General features: G+C 39.4%; 1 protein-coding gene across 1 annotated transcript in view; it reads left to right on the top strand.

Moving 5' to 3' along the window:
* vwa8 (von Willebrand factor A domain containing 8) overlaps positions 1-18,553 on the top strand; it is a 77,691-nt gene that overhangs the window by 17,003 nt on the left and 42,135 nt on the right. Inside the window, exons 15-24 of the mRNA XM_061053645.1 lie at positions 4,128-4,320; positions 4,463-4,540; positions 4,618-4,733; positions 4,815-4,915; positions 5,729-5,835; positions 10,253-10,324; positions 14,289-14,365; positions 17,224-17,299; positions 17,756-17,891; positions 18,411-18,530. Coding sequence (XP_060909628.1) covers positions 4,128-4,320; positions 4,463-4,540; positions 4,618-4,733; positions 4,815-4,915; positions 5,729-5,835; positions 10,253-10,324; positions 14,289-14,365; positions 17,224-17,299; positions 17,756-17,891; positions 18,411-18,530 — 1,076 coding nt within the window. The remainder of the gene's footprint in view (positions 1-4,127; positions 4,321-4,462; positions 4,541-4,617; positions 4,734-4,814; positions 4,916-5,728; positions 5,836-10,252; positions 10,325-14,288; positions 14,366-17,223; positions 17,300-17,755; positions 17,892-18,410; positions 18,531-18,553) is intronic.

Genomic DNA, 18,553 nt, shown 5'->3' with positions numbered 1-18,553 from the left:
AGCTAATTTCTGAATTAGTAACGGCGTAAAACACGGAAACAGGACGGTTGTGATGTTGATCCTGGCTTTTCTTAGACAACAATGAGAACATTTTGAAACAGGAAGAACACTCATCGAGAGGAGGAGAGGAAAAAGTGGAGAGGAAGACGTTAAAAATGAAAACAGTGTTTGAGAAGAAAGTGACATTAGGACATGTACGCTGATGTCTTTTGGAGGTTTTTGCGTCTCGCTCACTCAGACGACAGAGTGGCAGTATAATCAACAGTCAGCTGATTTGGCGCTCTGTGGGTATCTACAGAGACAAATGGAGACTTTTCAAATCATCTAACTTATTCTGAGCCTGCTGTCACTGAGAGAGTAACCAGGTGTTCAGACTTTTAAAAAAAAGTGTCTGCAGACGTGTGGAGTTTTAAAAATGTTCTTGGAGGGAAAGTTTATTTATAAAAAAAAAGAGTATAAAGGATTTTTAGACTCTGAAACACTGACACAGTGTTTTACATTGTTTTCTTGGACTTATTATAGTTTGTGTGGATGACTGTCGTACATCTTGACCTTAACTGCTCCCCGTGTTTGGCTCATGAAGTGTGTGTGTTTGCGTGTGCGTGTGTGCGTGTGTGTGTGTGTGTGGACGTCCACATTAATGTTCCCATGTCTTAAAATCCCACCTAAGCAGGCAGGAAGGATGTTTGTGGTGGGGCGTCTGGGCTGAAATAAACCCACTTCCTCTTCCTCCACTCATGTGGCTCAGACAAGACATGTGTTGTGATGTTAAGTGTGTGTGTGTGTGTGTGTGTGTGTGTGTGTGTGTGTGTTGTTGTTCCTAACAGTACAGGTTACAGTCTTCTCTTAATTCAAAGTGAAACATTGAAGAATCCTGGCAGGTGTAGACTTGACTACATAGACGATGGATGAGAAAGAACCAGCAGGTTGCTAGGCAACATATACTGTACATTCATGCATTCACAGTATATGTGAATGTGTGAGTCTGCCCATGTGTTGGCTCCTCTTCTCTTCATTAGTTGTGTGTATCTGTAATTATCCGGTAGGAGGTCTGCAGGGGACATGTCTTAAGTGTGCTCCTGCAGGGATCCTGACCTGTTCCTCAGGATACTTCATTTACATCATGCTGCAGTCAAAGCAGCTTTACCCACTGCAAACCTCTCTGCTACATCTTACACTGAAAAAGAGACACACACACACACACACACACACACACACACACACACACACACACACACACACACACACACACACACACACACACTTGCTTTTATGACCTTAATGTCCATGCTAACATTGGACCAGGTTATTCAAAATGCTTTTTGGAATTGTTAAATGGTAACTAATCCATTCATACACATTCATATACCGCCACCGAAGCAGCGAGCGCAACTTAGTGCCCAAGGAAACATTAGACATGTGGCTGCAGGAGCTGGGGATCGAACCCCAAACCTTCCAGTTGACAGACGACCGACTCTGCTAACTGAGTCATAGCAGTATGCCCCTATAAAGCTCTTTGAAATGACCGACATCTGAATGCTGCTCATTTTTCTTAAGGAAAGGGATTCAAACATTAAGGATGTTGTTCTCAATTCCCTGACAGATAATGATGTTTCCCATGGCAACAGATGGAAACCACACGCTGCGCATCTGACTGCAGAGCAGCAGTGACACTGTAACCATTTACATTTTTATCACATTTGGATTAGGGATGCACTTTTGTTTCATGTTTTTGATACTTAATTCAAATTTATGAAACTGACTATGTAACAAGGCCAAAAAGGGCGAGGCAGGGAGAGCACAAGTGTGTTAATTAAAGAGACAAACTCAACCTATAGTGTTTGATATATTTTATTTTATTCTATTTATTTATTAGCACACATATAAGAAAACATCAAAATCGGATTAACAAAAACATATAAGGTGTGTCAGGAGAGCTCAAGAAGCCAACAGGCTTATACAGGGGACCTCACCTCTTAAGAGACAAATAAATCAACTAAGCAAATCGAATGATGTTTCTGTTGCGTTGGAGAAAGTTGCCAATCTTAAAAAACTTTTCTGCAACATATAAAGTTTAAGAAGGTAAGAGGGATAAGTGTTTTCCCAGACAATATTACCATAAATCAAATACGGATAAATCATAGAGTAATATAAGGTTAACATACAAGATAAATGAATAAAACTACGAAGTTTGCTGATGATCCCCAATGACTTGGGGATGAATTTTTTCTGAGTAAATTTAATATGATTTTTCCAATTTAACTTCTCATCCACAAGGATTCCTAAAAATTGAGTTTGTGACACTTGTGAAATTTCATTTACATCTATTGAAACTTTAGCAAAATCCTTCTGATAACTACTTCCTTTACCTCTGAATATGATGAAATTGGACTTTTTACTATTTAATGAAAGCTTATTAAGTTTAAACCATTTTGCAGCACTCACCAATTCTTCATTTGTATTATTTATGAGGGTGTGTAAGTCACTGTGAGATAAGATCATGTTGGCATCAGCAAAAAGAATGGGAGAAGAAAGTTTACAAGCTAAAGGGAAGTCATTCATATAAATGAGAAATAATAAAGGTCCTAATACAGATCCTTGTGGTACTCCACATGTTACATTAAGAGTGCTTGAAGCACATCCATTGATTACCACATACTGTTCTCTCTCACTCATATAATTGGTCAACCACTTCAGTGTGTCACCTTGAAGACGATAATGTTGTAATTTAGCAAATAAAATATTGTGATTGAGTCAAATGCTTTAGACAAGTCTAAAAAAATGCCAAGTGCGTATTTATTATTATTTGTAGCTGCCTGTATTTTGTCTACGAGCTGTAAAAGTGCCATATAGGTAGAACTGTCCTTTCTAAATCCATATTGATGTTCATATAAGATGTTATTTTCTTGTAAATGTGTTACTATTCTTGAGTAAATTAACTTCTCGAGAAATTTTGAGAAACAAGGTAAAGTGGATATAGGACGATAATTTGTGAAATTTCTTTGATCACCAGTTTTAAACAGTGGTTTAATTTTTGCTCTTTTAAGCTCTTTCGGGACAACACCAGTGGCCAGAGATCAGCCTAGGGTATGAGTGAGAGGTTCTAATATGTAATCTGATATTTCCTTAATTAAAGAACTACCAATTTCATCATGGCCAGCTGAGGTATTTATTTGTATTTTTAATGATGTCACTTACTTCCTTTAGCTGTGGGGGCTCAAAATTTGAGATACAGCCATATCTTTTGACGTAATCTAAAGGGCTGCCTACCGTGTTGTCATTTTCATTTGAGAGAGAAGCACCTATATTTGCAAAAAAGTTATTAAAGCCACAAGAGATTTCATATGGATCATTAATGAGTTTATCATCATTTAGAAACTGAGAACTTGTGCCTAAAGATCTTTTCTTCTTTTTATTTTTTTATTTTTTATTTTTTATTTGTTGGTTGATAATATTCCATGTAGATTTGATATCATTTGCTGATTCTTTAAAGTTCTTTGAAAAGTATATTTTCTTAGCTGTATGTAAAATATGCACATACTTATTTTTGTATAGCCATGTTTCAGTTAAAGCTATTATAGAAAACTTATGATCCAAGAATGAAAGATAATGGTTTAAATTGTCATAGTTCTTGGATAAGATTCTAACATTGATGTGAAAAATGGAAAATATTTTAGATTTAACTTCATCACAATGGACCTTGGTCTGTTCGTTTGCTCTTCATATTATAGAGTATTACAGTGCATGTTTAAGCTCAATAATAGCTTCTATTTTCTGCATATATGAAATGTCTTGCCGCACTCTCATGCAGTGACGATGATGATGGTTAGCGCCTGCTTCCGCCCACATTACAGTAAATATATCCGGTTGCAGAAAGGGAGTCAACGTGGGGTGAAAGAAAGGAACTTCGCTGTCCTCTTCAATCAGAGGATCACACAGCCAGCTGTCAGAAGTCGTGCTCCTGAAGCTGACATGGATTAGTTCAGACACTCACTCGCATATAGACACACACCTGCAGTGCACCTGCACTCTACAATCACTTGACTACAGCTGGACAGATTTATAAACTGTGTGTGTTTCTCTGAAAGTGTGTAACTATAAACTGGGCTGTGTGTGTGTGTCTCCAGGTCAGTGTTTCCCATCCATCCATCGTTCAGGGTGCTGGCTCTGGCTGAGCCCCCCGTTGTGGGCGCTGGTACGAGCGGCGGCGGAGGCAGCAGAGGTCAGCAGTGGTTGGGTCCTGAGCTGCTCACCATGTTTCTGTATCACACTGTCACCCCGCTCGCCAAAGCGGAGGAGATGGGCCTCATCCAGGGACTGGTGAGACAGACACACTGAAAGATTATAAAAACGTCTTTATATGTCGGTGCAGCAACAACTCATTACCTACCTGTTCAAATCAACATTAAATCAACAGTAAACTTCTATTATCCTCTTCTTTCTTTCTTTTTCTCACTTTCAGACTCTAAATGTTCCAACAGAAGCAGCAGAGCAGCTGTTGCATCTCACACACAGCCTCCGCAGTACGAATGACCCCACAGTAAGTGAACATGTGTAAGATGTTAGCTGTTTATGTGTGTGATCTGAGTTTTTAATCATGCCTTTGTGCGTCTGCAGGCACAGTCTCTGGCCTCGTCTTTGTCCACCAGACAGCTTCTGAGGATCTGTCGTCGTCTCTCTCAGTACCCCGAGGAGAGCATCGCTCACGCTGTCAATAAGGCCTGCCTTTCCAGGTACGCATGAACCTCTTTCACACGTGCACTCCTGATATCTTCAAGACTCACCTGTTCACATATCCCCCTCGTGTATTTAAGGTTCCTGCCCAGCCTGGCCCGTGCTTCTCTTGAAAAAAACCTCGCCAACAGCTCCATCCAGGACTCTCCAGATCTCAATGAACACACTCGTGACTTCAGCTGTAAGTTGAAGCCAGCTCGCTGTCTCTAAAAACATTTTATAGAGCACACAGGTTTTTTTCTGTCGACACGCCGACACAAACACTTGAAGGAATCTTGGTGTTCATGGGTTACTTTTAATGGCAGCTGTCCTTTTCTATTGGAAAGGTATCCTTAAATGACTTCTTTCCCTGATTTCCGACTCTATTCACTATCCTATCCCTACAATAAAAGCCCAAAAAATAAAAAAATAAAAATAAAAGAATATATAAATATATATATATATATGTATATATATATATATATATATATATATATATACATAATATAATGGTAGGGGAAACACTGGATGATGGGTGGATAGGTGTGTAGCATGTTCAACAACAAAGTGTAATATTGAATTTATTCTATTCTTTTCAAAAATGCTGTGACACTGAAAGTTGTTGTGTCATGTGAAAAACATTGGAAACATTTCGGCACCCAAACGTTGCCAATGTTTTTGTGCAATTTAGGCACTTTGCAGGAGTTTACCTGGAATTTCTGATAATGAAAAACGAGAACTATCCCAAAACTGGGTGTCTAGGATTTCTGTATTTGTTGCTGTGGTTTTGAAAAAGGTTTTGATATTGTTTGACTTTTTTAAAGTCTGGTATCATAAGAACCCTTGGCCATCCCATTAGAGACCATCCCGTCATTTAGTATTTAAATTGAGGGTTAATGATGTGTGCATGCCGTTAAACTGGAGGAGTCAAGTGTTAAGGAGGACTGAATGTCAGACTGGGTTTGTTAAAGAGGATCCATCAGAAACATTGACGTCCTCTCTCGTGTGTCTCCAGGCTCCATAAAGGACGGCTTGCTGACTATTGGTAAAGTTTCTGCTCCCGTCTACAACGCCAAGGAGAAAATGAAAATCCCGGACGTCCTCTTCTATGATAATCCTCAGGTAATTACACACGGATTAACAGCTAAATACACTCAGCAAGACACAAACCACATCTGTAAGTGCATGACACTTTTCTTTTTTTTTCAATAACAATTTCATTGAAATTTTCAAACAATATAACAGTTAGAAGACATGTACAAAGACACAACCAAAAGGACTAAAATCAACCACTACAAAAAACAAACCAAAACAGACAATAAAATTAAAACCAGAAAAAGCAAATGAAGTAGGACATAAAAATACCCCATTTCCTCATCATGCTCACTTCAAGGTTTTATTAACCTGCCAGAGTCCATTAAATTTAAATCCAGCCTCAGCCTGAATGGGAATGTCCAGTGCCCGTATTCAGTCCAGAGGTCTTCCAATTCAGGTAAGAGAATCCAGGTAGTCCATGAGTGGTTGCCAAGTGATCAAGAATAACTGTCCATTGCCATTCAGCACTGCACTAATCCTCTCGTGTGGAAGTACAGAAAAAATCTCTTTGTACCACATAGTAACAGTGGGAGGTTTGTCCTTGATCCACCTCAACAGTATACATTTTCTTGCCAAAAGTAACAGTTTATCCAGCAATTTAAATTTAAGAGAGGGCACTTAATTTAGGAGTATTGAGGGAGGGGAGACTCAGCTCCCTTATAAAGTGACGAATCTGCAAGTACCCAAAAAATGCTCCTTAGGAAGGCCATACTGAAGTTGAAGTTGCTGAAAAGACATGAGAATACCATCTTTAAATAAATCTCCAATAATGTTAATGCCTCTGGACTTCCAAAACTCAAAAATTGAGCTGCTATTAGCCGGGATGAAGTCAGCATTCCCACAAATAGGTGTCAGCATAGAGACCAAATCCTTCCTCCCAGAGAAACTAACTATATCCCTCCAGACCCTCACAGAATTGTAAACTATCAGCTTAGCTTTGACCTCTTTCGCGACATTTTCCCTTTTGCAGTTAATCAGGTCCCACATAGATAAAGGCGAGCAGGCCCAGGAATCGATGCAGAAGGTTGAGTCAAGATATGAACGAAGACAACCCCAAATTATCATTATAATTACCTCTTGCTAGCTGAGCAAGGAGGCGACCTGATTAATTGCCGGACTCATACAGTCTGTGTCTGGCCAAAAAAATTGAAGTTTCAGTTTTTTAGTGAGCACCTGATCCAATGCTGCTCGAGCTGCATCGAAATGTTTTCCAAGTGGTTTTGTGGGATTGGACTTAAATTCTTCTTCCAAACATTTGACCTTTTCCTCAAGTTCGAATTGAGTTTTTAGTATTATTTTTTTCTCTACAGAGGTGTATGACATAATAGATCCCCTTAAGTAGCTGTTTCCCATAAAGTTGAAGGGTTAACATCTGGTGTTCTATTCACTGCCAGAAAGAAATCTAGTTCTTCAGTAATAAAATCTCTAAACTGGGCGTTACTCATGAGATGAGAATTTAGGAGCCAATGTTTACAAGATGGATTGTTATATGGAGGACAAAAGGTGACACTAATGGGGCAGTGATCTGAGAGGACTTGAGTTCCATTTGAGCATTCAGTCATTCTTTCCTAAATTCCCCTTGAAACTAATAAGTAGTCGATTCTAGAAAATTTTTGATGGGGTCAGGGGAGGATGTAAAATCTCGTCCTTTAGGGTTCAAGATCCTCCATTCAAAGAATAGTTCTATGTCCTTACACAAATCTAACAAGTTGGTACTTTTCTGAGATCTCCTATCTTTAGAAGGGGACTGATCAAGGCTGGGATCAAGCACACAGTTAAAATCTCCTCCAAGCACTACAAGAGAGCAGGATAATGATGAAATATCTGCGAGTAAACTAGATAGGAATGATGGTTCATATACTGTGGGTGCATAAACACAACCAATTACAATGTGTTCCCCAAAAATGTAGCCTGATATTAGAACATAACGCCCTTCCTTGTCTTTAATCTCCTTGTCCACCTTAAATGCAAGACTGCGGTGCATAAGAATTGCCACCCCAGGGCTACTGCTGTTATAGGAGGAGTAAAAGACCTGACCCACCAAGGTTCTACGTAGTTTAATGTGTTCGAGATCTGAAAGATGGGTCTCCTGCAGAAAGCCAATCTGGCAGTTTTCCTTCTTTAGGTAAGAAAGTAGTTTTTGTCTCTTGACCACATGGTTTATCCCTTTTAATGTAAAGGCTAACAATTTTTATGTTACTCATGGTATGCCAAAAAAAGTTGTAATATAGGAGCAGAATAATAGCCGCAAGACCTCTGAAGCAGGTATCCAGGCAAACACAATACGTGCTGGCAGATAACTAGGAATGGAAAAATTAAAAAATGGGGTGTAAAGGACACATACTATTAAAGTAAATACATATAACATTGAGTTGAACGTGTCAGCAACCACCAACCGGGGGTGCTGTGCATAAAACATGAACCACACACCCTTGCCCCCCCTCCCCCCAACCCTGCGCATCCTAAAAAGTGCAACAACAATAATGGGACCATGAAGCCGAGGAGATTTAATATCCTGAAAGAAGAGGAAAAATAAAAAACTCTCAAAATGCATACTAAATTATGAAACTAAACAAAATCCCCTTCAATACTCCCGCCCCCTAAGGCATGACACAAAAGTATTTGGCATGGTCAACAGCGGGTAAAAAAAAAGAGAGCTACTTCCAGAATAACATATTTTATCTGAACTGAAACTGCATTTTGAAGTTCAGTGGTATACTGTAAAACAAATGCCTGCCGTATTGCACTGCCTCATTACAAGTAGCACGAAAGCTTTCTAGAAAATCCTTGTTTAATTTTAAAAGCTGCCCAAAAAAAAAAGACATTTCCAGGATGTGATCCAGATTAGAAACAATAATAAGAATAATCCATTGTTTTTATTTTGTTTTCTCTCATTTTTGAAAACACCCTCTTCATGTTTTCCCTCGACAAACGATATTCAGAGCACGGTTGCTGCAATTGAGGCCAAAAACGGATAAAGACGACATCTCTGATCCCGTTATTTTCCGCTCAGTTTCAACCCCCCCTCGTCTTCTTTGTGGTCAATAATCTAATTTATACTCTCCGTGTGTGATCTTTTTTCATTACCAGGGATTTTCCTTTTAGTTCTGGTACTTGCTGACATTTTCCAGTCTTAGTTGTTGTTCCTACTGGGACGTTTCAGAAACACTGGAGCGACAGAGATGCACTCTCCTGACCAGTGCTCCGCCTGTACACAGAGCCTGATCACTCACTGCTGTTATTGATGAGAAATCAAAGTGTGTTTGCAGTCAGAAGATTTTATTGAACATCAGCGGCCAATTTGAAGCTGAAATCGTTAAAGAAATAGAGCAAAGGTCACAAGACGTCAATATCAGCACATATCCTAAATCTATTAATAGATATATGACATCATGCTTTATAAAGCTCAGGTAACAGATGCGTATGTGGGGGCTCTGAAACATACTCGTGCTATCAGAGTTAAAAGTTTCTCTCTGAAGGATATTTCTATTTGCGAACTTACTGCCTGCTAAACACTCAAACAATACAAACAGGATATACTGCACGCTAACCTGGCCGTTAGTGAGGTATAAGCTAGCATCAAGCTAGTTGGTCCGTAAATAGAATTCAACAACAATAAAAATCTGTTCATTACTAAAACAGCTACATAGTCTTTTTAATATAATTTGACAACATTGAATATGAAATGTAGTACAGTACGGTTGCTTTTATTTGTTGGCTGGACTGCAAGCTCCACTATTGGATAGTCTGAGAGCTGCAATGCATTGTGGGACAGTTTTGTATGGCCAGCCTAGAAGCATACTAAAAAAAAAAGAATCATACTTAAAAATAGTGAACATCCGGGTATTTCTTCTCTGGTTTGGAGATATTGACCCTCAGGTGTACAGTAGATGAAACATTTTACCAGGTGAAACATGAACATACCTATCTCTGTTTCTGTCTGATCATCCTCATCCTTTTGGTCTCTTAACCAAACGGTGACTAAAACCATCGTGCTTAGAGGAGGAACCACAGAAGGAGAATGACACTCTGACATCCTCGGGTAAATTTTAAATGACGGAATTTGACCCAAATGAATCTCGCTCCCACTCCCTCTCTCTGCATCCTCGTTCTGCTCGGCTTGTATCGGAGACTGAAATGAGAGTGGAAGAGGGCGAGATCATATGAGAGGAAGGAGGATGCCCTACTTATCAAATGACCTGTTTTCTGTTTTTAAAAATCATTGAGAGCAGAATGGAGGACAAACCAAACTCCTCCACTGTTTTTATCGATGTTATTTAAAGAAGTTGTATCCTTGTAGCTTCAGCTCTATTTTCTATAATATGTGAAATACAACTCACCACAAAGCCCACCTGGGTTCAGTCCACTCATGTAGGTTCATGAAAGTAATCGTAACACCTGAGCTATTTGTCATTTGAATGTCTGTCTTTGTTCATCTCTGCAGCACATGATGGTGATGGAGGACATGCTGAAAGACTTTCTCTTAGGAGAGCACCTCCTCTTGGTGGGAAACCAGGTAAGTGGCATCAATGCATGAGCTTCCTGCTTTACTTTAAATTCACCTCCAGAAAAGAGCCTTCCTCCACAGAGGTCTAATTATAATCCTTGTTTGGTGTCATGTAATAATAAACAGAGCCTCCTCTTACAGAAAGAGGTTTATCTCGATTCTGCAGCAGTCTGCCTCACATGTCAGTCCTCTTTGAGCTGTGCGGGAAGAATTATAACTTCAGCTTTAATGATGCCCTCTAATGTCACCATCGAACCCGACTATCTCACATCTGATATGATCATAACTATGCATGTAGCAATCCCTCTGTGCCCCCTGTTCAGGTCCTAATGGGCAGGGTCCGAGTGAGGAGTAAAGGGGTGGAAGGACGTGTTGTATGTCTCTGGTTGTCATTATGTTAGATGCTTCGATACTTTTTGATACCAAGTTTTTTGAAAGTGGTACAATCAATGGTGTTAAAAAATACTGAAGCTTTCTTCTTTCTTCATACAAAACTCATAGTAGAGGAACAGCTATTTTGATAAGTAAAAACATCCCATTCAAACTGCAAAAGTCAGTTACAGACCCAAATGGTAGATTTGTTTTGATATCGGGTTCTATCTATGGAAAACCAGTAACTTTTTTAAATGTCTGTGCCCCTAATATCGATGTACCAACATTCATGTCTGACATGGTTCTGCTCTTTAATGAAAACTGTAAAGGATTTGGAGTGATAGGTGAAGATTTCAATTGTACATTGGATCCTTCCTTGGATAAATCTAATCAAACTAAAGGCTACAGCTCCAAATCCTCAAAGGTCCTTAATGGCTTATGCGCAGAATGTGGCCTCACTGATGTATGGTGTGAACAAAATCATAATGTTAAAAACTATACTTTTTTCTCAAATGTCCATAATTCATATTCACGAATAGATTATTTTTTTGTTCACTCAAAATACATGCATATGGTAAAAGATTGTGGAATAAATCCAATCATAATTTCAGATCACGCTAGAATTTATTTAACTATTCATTTGGAATATGAAAAATGTATTTTTAACTGATGGACATTTGATACTTCTTGATAATTTAAATCCAAAATGCAAGGGTGGATTGCCAATTACATAAGGGAAAATAATGATCCCCTAATAGAGTCCAATATCATCTGGGAAGCTGCAAAAGCCACTTTGAGGGGACTAATAATTTCATATGTTTCTTTTAAAAAATGGGAAGAAAGGAAGCAAAGACAAGAACTTGATAGAGAAGTAGGTAGATGTGAGGCACTCCATAAGACCACCACCACAGAGTACAATTGGGGACAACTGATAATGGCCAGAGGAAATTACCAAAAAAAATAATAATTATATTAGACAAAAGCACTATGAATTTGGCAATAAACCAAGTAAATTGCTTGCCCATCAACTAAAAAAAGAGCAATCAGAAACGGTTATATCTGCAATTCGCTCAGAAGACAATAAGACAAATCATAACCCAAAAGAAATCAACAAAGTTTTTTATGACTTTTATAACAAACTCTATGAATCAGATAGTAGTTACTCTCAAGAAGAATTGGATAATTATCTCCAAAGCATGGATTTACCTAAACTTTCTGAATTAGATCAACAACACCTTAATTCGCCATTCACAGAAGCAGAAGTTTGGGCTACAGTTAAATTAATGCCGACAAACAAAAGCCCAGGGCCAGACGGTTTTACAGCCGAATTTTATAAAGAATTCTGGACTGATCTTCAGTCAATTTTTATGCCAATGATTAATCACTTCTGTCATAATAAAAGTGTTCCTCATATAGACCTATTAGTCTTCTTGACCATGATTATAAGATTATTACGAAACTATTAGCAAACAGACGCAAATCTAATCTACCTAAATTAATAAATCCGGATCAATCAGGTTTTATAAAAGGGAGATATGCTGTGGACAACATAAGGAGACTTCTGAATACAATAAATAATTTGGACAACTCCTGGAAGCCTTCTCTGCTTCTATCCTTAGATGCGGAGAAGGCTTTCGATAGGGTTGAATGGAATTTCCTTTTCTCTGTTTTTCATAGTTTTAATGTGGGCCTTAATTTCATCGAATGGATCAAATCAATTTATAAAAACCCCAAAGCGGCCGTCATCACTAATGGTGCCCCCTCTGAGTACTTTCCTTTGACCAGAGGGACAAGACAGGGGTGCCCATTGTCACCCTTGCTTTTTGCAATGGTGGTTGAACCATTGGCATCATGTGTACGAGACAATATAAACATTAAAGGATTAAAGATATGGGGGATAACGAACATAAAATATCGTAGATGATATAATTGTATATAGAACAGATCCATAAAACTCAACATCACATTTATATAGTACAATAAAACAATTTGGAAAATACTCTGGATACAAGATCAATTTTAACAAATCTAATGCTTGCCTCTTGCATATGACTCCAACAGAAAACATGTATAGGTCCTTTCCTTTTCAATGGACGCCTGGTGGCTTTAAATACCTTGGAATAAATATCACACCAAAATTAGACGATCTATTCAAAGAGAATTACACCCCTCTGATAGATAAGATAAAAGCAGATTTATGTAAGTGGTCAACTCTACCATTATCTCTGTTAGGAAGAATAAATGTTATAATAATGAATGTTCTACCAAGATTTAACTTTCTTTTCCAAATGTTACCATGTTATTTATCTTCAGCATTTTTTAAACCTTTAAACAAAGACATTTCTAAATTTATCTGGTCCAATAAGAAACCAAGGATTAGTTTCACAAACCTCATGAAACCACAAAACATGGGGGGCCTTGGTCTCCCCAACCTCCAGTATTACTTTTGGTCAGCTCAATTACGTAATTTAATATCATGGTCACTGGGGAGACAGGACTCATTGTGGGTCCAGATGGAGGCCAAATTTTTGATCCCTTGCCTTTGGACTCCCTTATATTTATAAAACAATTTAATAGGATAAAAAACATGGATCAGTGCTTCACTGTCTTCAATACGCTTTTAGCATGGAAAGACTGTATTAGGACACTTGGTTTCACTAACTATACTTCTATGTATTCTTCTATCCATCAAAATCCTGATTTGAAAAAACATTTAACATCAATTAATATAAGTAAATGGACAAGTTTCGGCATAAAACAATTTAGAGATTTGTTTAATAAAAACTTACAACCCAAATCATTCATTGACTTAAAAACTGAATATGGCGTCTCGAACACAGATTTTTTATTAAAAAAAAAATAATAATAAAAAAAAAAAGATGATAAAAAAAAAAAATACTGAAGCTTTAAAATAAATAAATCTATAGATGCAGAGGTATGAAATGTTGAAGAAGCAGAGTTGGATTTTCTTGGACAACTTCACTGACTATGCATGAAGAATGAAAGGCTTGACGAGGTCAGACGGCTCCAGCAGCACTTGTACTATGAAGATCAACTCGATTAACAAATTAGACCAATGCGTTTCGGCTTGTGGCCTTCATCAGGGTCATCAGGAGGTATGAAATGTTGCCAAGATATTTGTGCAATTGAGACAGAGTGAAAGAGTTTGCATTCTATTTTTTACAACAGAAATAAAGAAAAGACCCAATATTGGGTGCATATGATGTTTTTGTTCTTGCCATGGTATCAGGACAGGTATCAATCTAAACTGTGCTTTGCCTGGAGCGCTGATAGCCCAGCAGTTATGTCACACCCCATGTACAGAGGCTATAGTCCTCGTCACAGCCGTGGGTTTGAATCCGACCTCTGCCCTTTGCTGCATGACCCCCCCCCACTCTCTCTCTCCTCCCAACACTTCCTGTTTCTCTTCAACTGTCCTCTCTAATGAAGTCAAAAGGCCCAAAAAAATCACTTCCTGTCTGGACTAGTTCCAAACCCTTTTGGTAGTCTTGGTTCAAATATACTGGAGTGACTCTTCAGGGAGGATTTTTATTGAATCCTGCTGGTGTCTGACTGTTGTGTTTTTTGTGTCCCTCTGCAGGGCGTGGGTAAGAATAAGATAGTGGACCGGTTCCTGCACCTTCTGAACAGACCCAGAGAATACCTCCAGCTGCACAGGTGAGGAGGACCCCACACGATCTGTATAATTATCCAGTTTATTTAACAACAAACGCTCAAATGCTTAAAATCAGCGAGGACCCCGATCGCTGCAGCTCGTACATTTATCTTCTTGTTGCGATGTTTTGAGCCTCTCCAGACAGCTTCATTATAGTCTGCTTTTCTCCACTCTGGGTCTCAAACTTCATAAAAAAGTAACAAAAGGTTCTTTTCAACAAGACTTCATTTCAGCTGCTCATGTTTTCATGGAGAGGGATTATAAGAGCTGTTACCGGGGGCAGAAAAGTTCACCATTTCAGCTTCCATTATCCCATGAGGGATATTTAGTTTTTACGAGCCTCAAAGTTCAGAATGAGGTTAAGCCCTTTGTGGCGTCTAAATGTGACATGTTGCGCCCCTGAGTCGACTGACATCTATCTGTCAATATCTTCACTTGTCTTCTTTTAAGCTGCCACGTCGTCCTCTCAGAACAGTTACCCTAAAGTCTGAACTTCACAGGGTTTTTGTGATCGAAGATAGATCTAAGAAAGATATTGGCCGACATATCGGTATCGTAATGTTTTTTCTCCCTAATATTGGTATCGGCCCTAAAAATCCCATGTGGGTCGGGCCCTCGTTACATTTTTACATTTTACTGACTTTGTGGCTTATTTTGAGTCATTTTAGTCAGATACAGCCAGGAAACTCCAAGATTTCTCCATATTAAAGAGCTTGGATCGATTATAATTCATTTTCACGTTGTGTATATGTGCTTGTGCATTAACGTCACCGTGCCGAAGCACACCTCTTCCAAACGTGCCAGGGTCAAGGAAGTGTACCGTGCTTGAGCACTGAACAGAGCACTCACACTAGTCAAACGTGCTCGGGCACAGTACGGATCGCCTGGTGTGAGTGCTCCCTTACACTGTTCAGTGGGGTTTCAGGGACAGCTGGCTGAGCTGCTGCTGCTAGAACAAGCTAAACAGCGGACTAAAATCCATCATGTAGCTTAATATTAAGTACAAATAAACAATAATAAAGTGACTTGAACATGTTAAATATCCTGACAACAGCTAAAACAAGATACTATCATTATAACTCAATGTTGGAGTTTGATTTGAAACCAAACTAAAGAGAAAGAATGACGTCAAAGCTTCACGCTAACTGACTGATTCTGCAGAGAAAAACATCTGAGTCATGTTCAGCCCTAGCTATCACTATTTAAAGCAGCCCCCCTTTTATCATGTTTAGGCCGAATCATGATGCTTTTCAGGAGAAATAATCACGTTTATTTTTTAAGTTTGTCAGTAGGAGGAGGCACAGTCTTCTCTCACTTCCCTGGCAGCGTTAGCGTTCTCAATCTAAGGGTGTCAGAGACTATTTTCGCTCTCAGTAAATCAGGCCATCCTACACAGGAACAAGAGCTCCTCGTGCCCAAATAAAAGAGGAACCGTGTGAAGCAGTCCTCGTTAGTTCCATAAATACTCACCCGATTACACCTCAGGAAAATGTAGGTCAGAGTCGCTCATCCATAAATCCAAGTGTTGTGTGCTGTGAAATCAGTTCTGCTGTCCAATGTGGTGTAGATCAATCAGAGGTGCAGATGGGTCTCGTATTGATCCTGGCACTAATAAGAAGGAAGGAAGGGTTCACGTGTCGACAACTGTGACGGGAGAACAAACAGAATGCCAATAAAGGTCGTCACCTGCCGAAGTATTAAGCACTAAAGCGATGCATTGAAGAGAAAACTCTTTACTAGTGGCAACATCAGCGGCACATCCACCTGTAAAAAACAACAAAATATATGACTCTGTGCGTTTTAGAGTAGTTTTTCAAAGTCTAATGAAAGTCAAAGTGGAGCGGAGCTTGCTTGTGTCCTGGTTAGCTATCGTAGCAGCAGCAGCAGCAGCTAATATTAGAGCCGGGCAGAAGAAGAACTGTGCGTGTGGCTTTTGGGAGCCTGTGACTTAAAGGCCTACAGAGATGTGGCTCAGAAAAGAGAGAGATGCAGTCGGCCAGGTAGGAAAGTGGGACAGCTCCTGGGTCACACTCAGACATCGAGGAGAAAGAGAGAAAGAGAGAGAGACGTTCAGAGAAAGAGAACGACGGATAATTCTGGACATAATCTGGGAATTGGACGTTTTCGGGAGATGATTAAACATGGTATTTGTTTATTTGTTGGCCTGTTAAATTTAATTTTAGTGTTATTGACAACCTTTTTCACAGACCTGCATCTTTGTTAACTGAGTCGTAATGAGTTAAAGAACCGGCCCTGCATCCATGGAAACCAGAAATACAATAATCAATTAATCAATCTCTGTTTTTCCACCGACTGTAAGAAAATCTATCTTCTTTTTTTTTAAAAGATTTTTTCTGCCTTTATTGGAGAGACAGGACAGTGGATAGGGACATAAATCAGAGAGAGAGCGTGGGGAATAACATGCGGGGAAGGAGCCACAGGTCAGATATGAACCCGGGCCGCCTGCTTTTGAGGACTTTAGCCTCTGTTCATGGGGCGCACACTTACAACTAGGCTACTAGCATCACCAAAATCTCTCATTTTGATTCTTTTTTTCATATCTGATAACTTAGTCTGGGTGTGAAGATCTTGTTTCAAGTTTTCGAGAACCAATCAACTATTTTAAAAACGAAAGAGAAGTTATTTTTATCAAAAAAATAAAAATTGAGATCTTCTTAACAAGGTTTTTCTTTTTACTTTAAAGTGATACCTTGAAGTTTGTCTGCAGATTTTTCACATGACATTAATCATTTCTCATTTTTATACATTTTTTGACTCCATGGAAATGAAACAAGAAGTAGAAAACTTAATGAATACCTGCAGTGTAATACCCTGCCTCGCCTGCTTTCTGCTCCTTCAGAGATACAACTGTTCAGACTTTGACTCTGCAGCCGTCAGTCAGAGATGGCATCATCATGTACGAAGACTCTCCCCTGGTCAGTTAGTCACACACACACACACACACACACACACACATTTTGCATTCTGTTTTTTTTTTTAAGCCGAGTGTAACTTTATTTGTAGAGGTTGAAGCTCAAGAAGGGGGAGGCAAATGCAAAGTTAACAGCTAACATGTGCGCTACTTTGATTATCAAGGTGCATCCCTATTCACAGAAGCAACGATTAAAAAAATGGAAAGTTGCACGGTCCCTCCCAGAGCTTCATCCTTATTGTCTTCCCCTCATGAGTGCTTTAACATAAACTACAGGTCATGAGGTCATATTTTGAAAAAATGAACAGGTAAATTATTTGTGGTATCAGCCCTGAGAAGCAGGTTATTACTGGTTTTCTGAATCTATGTCATCTATGTAATCTAAGAGTAATCTATGAAGCATTCTTAATACCATATTCATAACTTTTTTTTGTGTGTCTTGTTGTGCGTGTGCGTGCAGGTGAAGGCAGTGAAGATGGGTCACATATTGGTCATCGACGAGGCAGACAAAGCCCCAACTAACGTCACCTGCATCCTCAAGACCCTGGTGGAGAGCGGAGAGATGATTCTGGCCGACGGACGCAGAATCATCTCAGGTACTCACAGAGACACTCCTACACACACACACACACACACACACACACACACACACACACACACACAGCAGACATGTCCCAGATAAAGAGAGCAAGACGTTTAAATGAAGAAGATGAGGGTTGGATGTCTCAGAATACAAACAGATACCGGCCACTAAAGAAGGATTAGGATAAAAGCGTTTCTGGACGGGGACCAGTAGATACAGTATGTTAGACGATGCTGGACTGTAAACCTGCAGATTTTCTCACCAGTTGCTGACAGCTTCTCCTTCCCTGTGAGGCATTTTCCTTTGCAGAGGAATGTAAACACAACCCTGAGACTTCATAAACACAAACCTGAGACTTCTCATGATGCTATCACGAGCAGCCGAGGTGTGTGAGAGAGCCACTTAAACTAATCAAATCAAAACATTCAGCGTTAAAAATAGAGCAGCGTCAGAGGCAGAAACAGGGAATGTGGGTGTCTCTTTTGTTTCCTCGTCATGCCTCGTGCTAACTGTGACTGTTTCTCCTCCATAGATGCACGTGAAGCCAACGGGAGACTGAACACCATAGTCATGCACCCGGACTTCAGGATGCTGGTTCTGGCTAATAGACCTGGTTTTCCGTTCCTGGGCAATGACTTTTTTGGAGCTCTAGGTAAATACTCACCCACACCCTGC

Source organism: Labrus mixtus, chromosome 13 (genome assembly GCF_963584025.1).
Source record: "Labrus mixtus chromosome 13, fLabMix1.1, whole genome shotgun sequence".
NCBI lineage: Eukaryota > Metazoa > Chordata > Actinopteri > Labriformes > Labridae > Labrus > Labrus mixtus.
The sequence above is the reverse complement of the archived record's forward strand: the minus strand, read 5'-3'. Positions and strand labels throughout refer to the sequence as shown.